This window comes from Haliaeetus leucocephalus, unplaced genomic scaffold (genome assembly GCF_000737465.1).
Source record: "Haliaeetus leucocephalus isolate CR32 unplaced genomic scaffold, Haliaeetus_leucocephalus-4.0 Scaffold229, whole genome shotgun sequence".
NCBI classification, from domain to species: domain Eukaryota; kingdom Metazoa; phylum Chordata; class Aves; order Accipitriformes; family Accipitridae; genus Haliaeetus; species Haliaeetus leucocephalus.
The window spans coordinates 12268209-12280555 of record NW_010972665.1 but is presented as its reverse complement, the minus strand read 5'-3'; the positions used below and the strand labels follow the sequence as shown (position 1 = coordinate 12280555).

Below are 12347 nucleotides of genomic sequence, written 5' to 3'. Positions count from 1 at the left end.
GCCTGAATTTTTACTTTCATGACTTCACACATGTTACTGAATTAAAAAGCAGGTTTGGTTTGGTTTGTATTTGATGTTTCCTAAGAAAATAATTTTAAAAACATTTTGTCAATCGTTCTCTAAAGCAAGATTTGTAAAAGTACTCAGCACTGGCTTACGAATTCCACTAAGTCTCTGGAGCTCTCACTGGCTTCCAGGGCAGCACAGTTCAGCTACCAAAACTCTGGAATGTTAAAATTGCCACAGAAGACCATCAGCATGCAACCTACATGGAAACGTAACTGTTAAAGGTCAGTATATCTCCACTACTGGCAACTGAGTATACCAAAGACAATCTCTGAAGAACAAGGGTGGTTTCTACTGTGCAAGGTATGCTTAAAATATTTCAAGTAATACTGCATACAATTCCAACAGACTCCACTTTTCATTCAGACTAATCACAAGTCCTTCAAGATCTCTCTGGTTATAGCCATAGCAAGCTTCAAGATCAAAGGACCGAATATCAGTGATTTTTTGTCACAAAACCCACTGGCTCTCCAGCTGCTTACTTCAGTAATCCAGTCTTGGGTACTACGCTCTTCTGTAACGGACATCAAAAATTTCCCCTCAGACATCAAAAGACCAAGTACCAGTTTGCTAGTTTTAAACATTCATAATCGTAAAATAATGAACCTACTCCTGAAGCTGTAGTTTTGATCTTCATAGCAGTAAAGGCTTGAGGAACATGTTTTGAAGGAAAAAATAAAGACATGGAAATGAAAGAAAAATAGGATATAACACAACATCAGTTTATCAAAGATACACGATGCCAGACTAATTTAATAGTTTATTTAATAAGATAACTAATTTTCTAGACAAAAGAAATGAGAGAGACATGATCAATTCATGAGAGGGCAGGAATATCATACAGATGGGACTGAATGACCTTGAAGATTATTCACTCTTGTATTCAATGACAAATTGTGAGGTGACATTGTAGGGACATAATTTTTTTAAAACCTACTGTGTGCTGGGAGTACCTCAGCTGGAAAATACAGTAATAAAGGAGAACCAGAACAGCAGACCTACGAAGAGACAGCCACATGATACACATATAAAATGTGATTCTAGGACCTATCACATAGGCTATTCCTAGCAGAGAAAAAGAAAGCACTATTGATATTGTACAAGGCCTTGCTTTTATCTCAGCCACACTATTATGTCAGTTTGGTCACTTATGTTCAAACAAAACTGATTTAAAGTGGAGCAATTATAGAAAAAGGCCAACAGGATGACTAGAGGCTTGTACATATGTAAGAATGCATGTATCAAAAGTCTACATTAAAAGCAAAGATTGGAGAAGGCTGGCTTTTCTAGTTTTGCTAAATGAAGGCTGACAATAAGATTGCTGTCTCTTTATACATTAGAAAAATAAACACTGGGGATGGAACAAGAACTAAAGGTCAATACTGGCACAAATTGGCACAAGGACAAACGCACGTAAGCTTGTCATGAATACCCTTGACTAGAGTCAAGGATTTTTCAGCTTCTCATGCCCAGCCAGGGCACCTGACCCAAACTGGCCAGCAGTGTATTCCATACCATGGGACGTCCCATCTAGTTTAGGAACTGGGAAGTGTGGGGGGGCAGGGATTCGCGGCTCGGGGACTGGCTGGGTGTCGGTCGGCGGGTGGTGAGCAATTGCCCTGCGCATCATTTGTACATTTCAATCCTTTTATTACTACTGTTGTCATTTTATTAGTGTTATCATTATCATTATTAGTTTCTTCTTTTCTGTTCTATTAAATCGTTCTTATCTCAACCCAGGAGTTTTACTTCTTTTCCTGATTTTCTCCCCCCTCCCACTGGATGGGGGGGAGGGAGTGAGCGGCTGGGTGGTGCTTAGTTGCTGGCTGGGGTTAAACCACGACACCCTTAGACTGGAAACCAGAAGTTTTATAACCATTACAGAAACCAGGCACCAGGGCAGCTTTCTAACTGGAAGAGCAAAGACAAAAAAGTTAACTTTTTAAGCCGGAGTTTGACAAGTTTCTGAAGAGGATTATAGATATTTTCCTATGAGAAAGTGGCACTAGAGCTGACAATTGAAGAGATCCTTCCAGTCCTATGCTCTTATTTCCTTCAAAGGAGTCTTGATGTCTTTGCCATGGTGATATTTACAAAACAAAGCTAGAGAAAATCAACTCAGTGGTTTTTAAGCATTACAAATATCTGAAACCTCCAAGCTTTGAAAAGCATGCACTCCATTAGCTGAGGAATGAGACTCTCTAGTGTGAACCGATATACTTATGGAAATGTTCTGGTTTCATACATCTTTAAAATGCAGTTCTCAAGAAATCATTGAGCAAATTCATTTAAACAATGATTGATTAACCAATCTAAATATGCAACACCTAATGATGATTACATATCAAAGTCAAGTCCCAGACTTCAGGTCTTTTGCCATGAGAAAAAAAGCCTTATTAACTTTCAAATAGTATATTCTTCCTATCCACCCCCTTAAATTCAAACACAGAAGGGATTTTGTTCAAACTTTCAGAAAAAACCCAACCCACAATTGGATAAAGACCAGACATAGTCCAAAAGCTTAATGTTTCAGAAAGTAAGGAGTACATGGAAAGAAGGCATTAATGGAAACTGGTTTGGAACTCTAAGTACAGAGGATGATATCTAGTGACTGCTATAATACTGAATCTGCACTGCCATTAAACTTAATCTTCGATATTTTTATTGCAACCTGACCCACTATGACATCTCTAAAGAAAATTACATTGTATGCTACTATTTCAAGAAGTCAAACTTAGCTAGTCATCTGGGCCATAAAATAGCAGATTACTCCATCAGGCTGGCTAAAGCAACTAGGAATAAAAACTAGATTTACCAACCACATTATTTTTATTAGGAAATGTTTCAAAGTAGACATAATCCCAAAAGACCTTAGCCTCATTCCATCCAAAAATACACAACAGAGAGCAGCAACAACATGAACTGCAGTATGAGGTACAATTTGTAAATGTGAGAAAAAAAATACAAGATGTGCTGTAATATATCATCCTATCAAAGCAAAATAAATTAACTGAACATAGAAATAGAAAAGAATAAAAACTTCTACGCGATTCATGTATTAACAATTTAAACCTTTGTTATAAGATCTGACATGTGTTAATAGGAATTGCTCCATCGAATCCCTGCACATCAAGATTTAGTCTGCACTCGTTTTGCTTTCTTTGAAATTGCAGGCTAATATAGGTGTACTAAATCACAGCTAGAGAGTAAAACCTCTAGAATGGGCAAAAGGAAAAAACAGTATCTTTAACAAAAATATTCCTGAAGAACTCTGGTATGTTAGCACTACATGCATTTTATTTTGGATCATAGCCACAGAACAGCTAAAGCACTCCTTCTTCTGTAATCATTCTAAATGCGGGGAACTGCTCATAATTCTAACAGAAAAACAACAAATTTACTTGGCAATCTTAACACTTCTCAGTAATTCCTTGTACCGTCATGTTCTCTAACAGGTATTCATGCATACATAATATATAGGTCTTTGTAGATCTGGAATGAAGGAGAAGTAAGGGATTTGATAGCTGGAAAGGCAAAGTTTTAAATTTTAAATAGTGCCAAAGTAGGTTAGATGTATGATGTGTGTTTTATCATCTAACCAAGCATTCATGTCTTTCAGTTTTAACCTTTTTTTTCTAGGCAATATGGTCACCTCAGGCAGTTTGGTTTAAAGGCTTTACCCAATCTAAAAATATATTTAAATTAGCCAGGCATTTGTTATTATTATTTTTTTAAGACTTAAATGCTGTATTTTTCAAAGGTGGTTCTATTATGCTAGCTGCATCAAACACAGAATATTAATCAGACTGTGAAGCTCTACTAATTACGTGCCATATTTAAGTAACTGAAATTTTCTTAAGTGGCATGGCCACAGATATTGTATGCATAATCTGAGTTTTGAGTCATTTCCCTTTTCTTGTCTGATTTTATTCTACACAGGAAATGACAGGGTCATTTGGAAATAACTGCAGTGAGAGATCAAAAAGGAAACCTGATTGAGAACACTGTATAATTGCCTGTGCTAGAGAAAAAATAAAATCCAATGAGTTTACAATCCATTGCCATAAGATTTCTCTGGAAAACAGATACTGCGGTTTCTCTAAAAGGATATCCATTACAACACTAAGCACTGCTTTTATTTGTTGTAGCTGCATCTCATTTTAAAAAGCAAGTCTTCTCATTAGGCTATTGGACTTTTATTCAGTAGGTAATACTTTCGGCACATGTGGAGCACAAATTTACCCACTGAGCTAAAGCAAGCCATTGCAGTCGAAGCAAATAATTTCAGTTGAAGCAAGTCATTTCACTGACTCATCTCAAAGTCTTCACTTGCAAAAGGAGATAATACTGTAATTAATCTTTTGGAACACCATGGTTCTTGTTATTTGGGCAAATCTGGCCATTAAAATTTACAATTCCCCCTTGCAAAAGAGCAGACTTTTATTGCTGGAGCTAAAAGAAAACTTTTTAGACATTAGCAGCACTCAGCTTAGAGTAAGGATCACATCCAGCTGTGGGCCACGGTGTGTCTATGTGGGGGGGGTTTGTTTGTTTGTTTGGGTTTTTTTGGTAAGACATCAATCTACCTAGCAAGACAGCAGTCAGCCTTTCAGCACGCAGATTTCCCAGCCAGTCTCCTGCCTCCTCTGTTCCTTGAGCAGATGCACTGCAGAGCGCATGACTCCAGGCATGCTCCTGCCATAGCCATGCACACCAAACCACATCAGCCCCACTAACTTGTCAGGGTTTGAGGTGTTCATCTAAGGGACTGCAAACATTGAAGGTAGCGCTCTCCTTTATGGATAAGCATTTCTAAATATAACAAAGTTGTAGCAAAAGAACTTAAAGACTATCTTGGGTTCACCTCATCACATTTTAACACATAAAGCAAGTGCAAATAATGCCATAAATTTGTATGTGTAGCTTCAATGCCTTAAACTGTTACTTATTGAAGAACAATGTATCACCCTATCAAACTAAACTCTACAGGAATATAATAAGTATTGATTTTCTTGGGCATTGCAGTGCTGTTGGACAAATTAAAGACTCTCAGCCATGGAACTCAGAATACAAAACAGATGGATTAAACTGAACTGGTGCAGAAGTCAGAAATGGCCGTAAAAGAGTCATGGCTAAAAATTGTCATGAAGGTTTTTGTGACAGTTATAATTACCGATTGCGCTTGTTCCTTTGATGGATCGTCACCGAAGTAATTCACAGAAACACACGTGAAACAGAAAATTTGTGCCATTCCCTAGGGGAGGTGGTACCTTCAGCAGAGGCGGTACTCCCCAGCAGACAGACTGTGCAGAGCAACCACTCTTCTGTGGCTGGGACAGCGTACACAGATCTCAGCCATCCAGAAATGGGTTTTAAGAAAACACAAAGACATTTCTTTTAAGCTAGTCTACAACTGATAAGACACATTACCCAGATTTACACAAGAAATTACTTAATCAAAGCCTCATTAAAAATAACTTTACCAATTAGAAAGTGCTAACCAGCCATTGATCTGATTAGCCAATAAAAAACCAACCCTAACACAGTAACGCTGAAGCCCTGCTCTACTTACATAACAACAGTTTTGTCACTGATTTCATCATAGTTGGAATTCTTACCCACCTTAGGAATGACACCTTAGAAATTACGAGAATAATTTCCAAATATTTGCATCCATGTCAAGAAAAGTCCTTCTTTTTTATAATATGGCTATTTAAAAGCAACACGGAAAGAAATTATCCCACATCATTTACAGAGTCAAGCCACCAGCTTAAAGCATAAAGAAAATTCTCCAGTGCATTAATTTTAACTTCGCTGTGTACTGATAAGCTAAAATATAAGTGGATCAAAAAAATTCCACTACCGTGCCTCTCTGAGCAACCAGTTGTCTCCTAATATAAATTATAAATGTAAATCCTTTTCAATGTATTGTAACATATATCCTCAAAATGCACAGCGAGGCTAAAGGAAGGTTTATTTGATGAATTGAATCTGTCCATTTGATTAAAGGCCACATCCTGCATCAATGCATTTTCCCATATATTTTTTCACATGTAAGTTAGAATACATGACAAAGTTTACAGTCAAGCCAATTCACTATTATTAACCGAATGCTTTCAAAATGCTGAATTTCTAGCTAGCTTGTTTCTTTATAGTCAGTATAATTAACTGTTGGTGGCTACAGCAGAAACAAAACTCTGTACAGACACATGCATACATAAATATGAGGTCTGTGGTCAGACTAGGCTTAGCACACAGCCTTTTCTAATTTTGATTGCTGATTTTAAAATAGAGTCAGATTCATGCATTGCTAATTCAAATTACATGCATCAATTTATAAATACATACACAAAAGTGTTCCTGATTTAAGACAACTAACATCTTAACCAAGCAATGCATTTACACTTTTTTGAAATCCAAAATTAATTTTGAATATGAGGATCAAAACATCTAACTTGTATTCTTTAATCAGCCATTTTACGTTAGTAATGCAGTGATGTTGACATGAAGTTGCTTTGAGCAATATAAAACATATGCCACAGTGCATTCATTAAATAACTCTGCATAATGAGTTCCATCTATATAAATGACTTACCTCATTACTTATCACAAGTTCTTCTCTAGGACTGTGGAAGAGGTATTCATATAGTTTATAGTGTTTAAATAAGCTGGAAAACAACAGAATATAGTACTGTTACAGCTGCAAATCTTTGGAAAGGCAACAGTATTTAAAATTCTGTTAAACTAAGAGTTACTCTCCAGCACAGTAATACTCCAAGTTTTAAAAAGAAACAGTTGTTTAACTTTAGGTACAACGTGCAGGATATTTAATTTACAGGATTTACTATCAGATAACCATAGAAAATACAGTATGATGCTTAAAAATACATCCACTTTGTCCTTATGAAATTGAACCCTGAGAAGACAAAGTTCTACTCTGAAAAAAGTAATTCCTGAAACACTTATCACCAGGATACTTATGCCTTTAATACAAGCAGTGGTGGACAAGAAGAAAACAAAGCCAAATCAGCTTTCAGATTCTGGGATGGGCTGCCAGTCCAGGGAGCAAGTTTGATCTTGGAACACCAAAACAATAAAGAATAGAAGCATTTATTCTCTCAAGGTCATGTTTCAAAATCAGGGTATTATTTCCTTAAAGAAAAACTAAAAAGCTAGATTGGCACACTGGAGTTTTGTGTGTTACAACAAAAGTAACTTTAAGCAGACTGTCTCAATGGCCTACAATATTTATCTTCCTTAAAACATATATAGCTTTCCTTTTCACATGTTTTAAATAATTTTCCTTGTTCCCTTTCCTAATGATCAATGATATGGCATTTGTTTAATCAAAGGTTTGGTTTGTCACAGTCCATCTGTTACAATTATTTGTTCTCTTAAAATCATGATACAGAACTTCTGGCTTCTGTCATGTCATTCTGACATCTGATTTAGAACACAGCTCTGTAATTTCATAGCAAGTCCTGGTTGAAGAATGATTCCAGGAGTTTATCACACTACTGCCTGATGTACCCATGAAAGATACAGCAATATTTGCAGGGAACATCTGTAACTGGTTCCTGTGCTTTCCGGCTAAGGACAGGACACAGGTTCCTTTCTTAAGAGAGCCATCAACTGGGATGGCAATGCCTCTTTGCTTGGCACTTGCAAGGCCACATCTGGAATACTGAGGCCTGCTGCGAGGAGGGCTTTGGACTAGGCGGCCTCCAGAAGTCCCTTCCAACCTCGACGTTTCTACGGGTCTATGAAAGTGACTACTACACCCAACATATGCAATTACCTAGCTAACGCTAAAGACACTGCTAGTAGCTGCAGGATCTCATGCCGGTGCTATGAAAGGGCGTTTACAACACCAGTGCCTGGCCACACAACCCAACACAGGCTGCTCTTCACCACGTAGCGCTCCCTGAGGCTGTTGGAGAGCCAGCCCCCGCCGGTGCCACCCTAGCTGGCTGGCTGCCCCACAGCCCTCAGGCTTTTCTCCCACCCGGCAGCCTCGCATCCCGGCAGGAGGGCTCGACCAGCCAGCTGCCTGCAAAGCGAGGTGGGACGTAGGTGTCTGAAATGCAGTCCCGGCTCTGGGAGGTAAGAAGGAAGCCAGCTGTGAGAGTCGGTACTCGGTACGCACTATGTCAGCCGACTGTCCTTCCCTGAATCACCACCGATACTCACACGCTGCCACAGGCGACTGCCACAGTACCAGAGGTTCCGGGAAATACTGCAGGCTGGAGATGATTTGCTCTTAATTTCAGCAGTGCTGAAGTGCTGATTAATGTACAGCAGTGGTTCTTCCAGCTCATGAAAGCAGCTCGGAATTAGGAGAATAAAATGGTGGCATGGCCTGCCTCTCTTACAAGACAACAGTACATCTTCCAGCAGTTAGTCAATGCACCTGCGACACTTTCAAATCCATTTTACCTGAATAGGTGCAGACGTTTTTGTACATATGTACAGACGCATTTCCTAATTTGGTGAGAAGTATTATGGCAGCCTCACTGAACATTTGGCTCTTTAAGCGCCATATAAAAGTTTTATTCTACTGTTACATTTAATTCAGTCATTCAATTACCCTTAGTTAAAAAACAAATTTGTTTACCAACTTGCATAAGAAATTTGGCTACTATAAACTACAAGTTGCCTTCCTCCAAACCCAAAGCACACAGGCAATTAAGTTGTTACAAGATTTGCCATTTCATTTGCAGTACATTTTTATTGCAGTACTTCACCAAACAATTCCTGCCACATTTCAGTGAAGATATAAGAATTATGTTTAAGCAGACTTCTGGACTAAACCTGGAAATTACTCACACTAATTTATGAAAATACACATGTCCCCTCACATACACACCTGCTATTTGGTAAAATCCTAACAGGGACTATTTGAAAAAGACAAAAAATATTTTATGAACATCACAGACACACAAGAAATAAGATGCGTATCTTTCAGACTGCACTGGCAGAAATTAACATTTCAAACTTTCTTATTTTATTTATTCCAGTGACTTGGAAATGAGCCAGATTTACAGCACCTGAATAACAGTTCTTTCCCTTCCCCTCTAAATGTGTTATGATATTCTTTACGGACTGTGTTACAGGTACAGATAATTTATAATATTCCCAAAAATATAAGTCATTACTTCTGGCATTTCTGAATTTTATTTATTTATTTATTTTAAAACAGAACTCTATTCAGCCTGGCACCCTTAATCCTGTATCAAGGAAATAATTCCTCCATTTAATGCTCTTTAAATCAAATCACGTAAATTATACATCAGTATTTATTTTGAAACAGCAGTGTAGTTTTCTTTCTTCCATCAAGCATTATATAAAATGCTTTTTTGTTTGTTTCTGTCATGAATAATTAAAAAACTCCATACCAGCATTTTTAGCAATGACACAAAAATAATTTTACTCATGCAAGTCAGATTGTTAAGAACAGACCCTCGTATGATGTCATATGAGAATCTGAGGGTGATTGACAATGACATATTTCCCTAGCTCCACTGTTTCCTGAAAGAAAATGTCAAGAGCTATGTTGATGTGTGTTTGCCCAAGGAGACAAGATAAAAAGATGATAACTGTCACCTTCCACCAAATCTGAAGGTGTCATTACAGTTACTGCACAGTTTGTGCCAATGTGGTTCAGCATTTGTCCCCATTTCCTTTATAAATCCCATGGGTTTATAGCTTATCTGTAAGAATGTGACCTGAACTAAAACATGTCATACTATCTTGAGTAGAAAAAAAAAAGCTATAGACCTATCATTTAAAATTAAACAGAAGTGAAGAACAAGAAAAAATGTTCAAGTAATACATTAATTTGAATTGTAATAAAACTCAGTCAACCTATTTCTGAGTTCATAAAGTTCAAAATACACCCACATAAGTGTGCTGATTCAGTTCTTATTTAGAAAAAATATTCAAATGACTGAAATAATGGATTGTATAAACTGGACACATATGACCAGTGTATGTGTAATATGTCCATGACCTTGCAACAGCACATACTTGTAATAAATTGAGCAGTTTGAACACACAACCACATATTTGGTGGCCAAAATACCATTCTGCTGCAAAAGTATTTTGGCTTGATTGTATTCCCACCCAGTTAATACTTCAGTGGTAGTAGGATGGAGCACCTAATCTCTTGGATGAAATTCTTGCGACTATGAAGGAATTACTTCATGAACAAGATATCTCTCAATGGATAATTTACACAAGGGCTATAGACATGCTATTTGGAAAGAACATTTGTTCCAAATAAATATACAAAAGGCACAGACAGGAAGGGAGAAGTAAAAGAAGTTGAGTGAGACATCTTACATGCCAAGTTTCCTTTTAGTTTAGGGCTAGTACTTGGCAGGACATTGGTTTGCCTTGACTACAGAAATGTGAGCTTTAAAGAGATGTTCTCATTTCATATGGGAAGAACCTGAAGTTTTTTATATTTTCCATGAAAAAGGAACAAAAGAAAAAAATCAGAGACCAGGAGAGAGAGACAAACTTTATAGCCCAATTGTAAGAGAAATCACCTGTGGTGGGTTTAAATCCCCAGTCTGAAACCGAGTACCCTAAATTGGAAGGCTATCAGCTATCCTAGTATTTTTGTCTGTCTTCAAGAGGAAATACTGTTCTGCATCCAGGAAAGCTTTCTAACAACACCTCTTTGTTGTGTTAAACTTTTCCTAGCACAAGAACAGTCAGAAAATTCCCAACAGTTCTATGTATGGACCAGTCATGACCTTACTCAATTTTTATGCCCATCTGCCACAAAATCTCTTCCTCTAACCACCATTCAGGTTAGAAAACAGGCTGAAGGGCTACAGATGTAGTACAGTATATGAGCATATATTACCGTAGTACCTTTTCCATTCTCCATCTCCTTGCCCCCAACATTCATGGATGATACAACAGCCTGAGAACCATTTTGTCTATCTTGTATTGGAAACAGTGGTATATGAGTATAGCCACTGTCTTAACTACGGCATTTCAGTGGAGAAAGGTCTGTATACGTTACTGTATAGTTAAGACTTTACATGGGGAGGTGTGATTGGCTGCTATCAGACCCTTAATTTTTTTCTCAGATAAATAACTGAATTACTGCTGTTTGTATTTCTTTCTGTGTCTCTGTTTAAAAGCTGAGACCTGTCACGAAACCTTCTCATGTAGATACTGAACTTTTGCTAACTTTGAAATGCAACATTTTTATGACTCATTGTATGACCATAGCCTTAATTCTGTAAAGTACATAACTTTAAACCACTTAGGAAGTCCATTACAGCTGTCAAGGCCAGAGAAATACTTATAGACAAGACCTAGGATTTTGTTCAGCTGGAATCTAAAAGTAGAATGTTTTAAAAGCAAACCAAAAATATTCTCTATACACCACTCTCCCCTTTTCCTTTTATCTTCAAAAACAAAACCCAGAATGAAGCTTTTGAGCATAATCTTACATTTTGATAAAATTCCAGTCTAATTTTATTTCCTGGGATTTGACATCTGAGGCCAGATCTTTACTGCTACTCGCATATTCTCTCTTCTTTTTAATGTTTTAAAGTTTGGTGTGTGCAGTATGTTGGTACAGTATGAACATATCCAATTAAATAATTTTAACTTATTTTATCAGCCAATTACCCACCACATTAAATTATTCAAATAAGAAATAATGGATCCTATAGAAATAAATACCTGATATTCAAGTAATCAATGACTGTTTTGGCTTGCTCAATGCTGAAGAAATTCAAGTCACCAGTTCTTTCTGAAGCAGTTTCTCCTATTCCAGCCATTGCTTTTCCAAGTTCTTTTAAATTATCTCCTAAGGTCATATGTTTGTCTGCAAAGTAATCCCGAAGAACAAAAACTAAGTATAAACATGACAGGGTGGGTTGGGGTTTTTTGGCCCATTTTAATTATAAGACTTCTTGAAGTTTAAGAAGTTATGAGCCATGTAGAAACTTAAAAAGCAACAGCAGTCAAACATTTTTGTCTGTTGCCATTATTCTTATCAATAAAATGTACATTAAAATTCCACCACGAAAATCACCGATCCACCTTCATAATGTAAGGATCACAATAACGGGTGTTTAAGATACTACAGCTTTGCCTCGTACTTATGCAGAGATAACCACAGGCAGAATAGTATGTAGTTTTGAGATGCATAGTATGTTTATCTTTAAAATAAATTTACTACTGTTTATGTATTGTAAAAGATTGTTCTTCTGATCATGCCCCTTGCACCATAAACCATTAATATAGGAACAGAT

The 12347-nt window shown here is 37.2% G+C and overlaps 1 protein-coding gene across 1 annotated transcript in view; it reads right to left on the bottom strand.

Moving 5' to 3' along the window:
• LOC104831967 (chromosome unknown open reading frame, human C10orf107) overlaps positions 1-12347 on the bottom strand; it is a 46040-nt gene that overhangs the window by 27765 nt on the left and 5928 nt on the right. The window contains exons 3-4 of the mRNA XM_010567900.1: positions 11773-11917; positions 6662-6734 (exon numbers count right to left, since the gene is read on the bottom strand). Of these exons, the coding sequence (XP_010566202.1) occupies positions 6662-6734; positions 11773-11917 (218 nt within the window). The remainder of the gene's footprint in view (positions 1-6661; positions 6735-11772; positions 11918-12347) is intronic.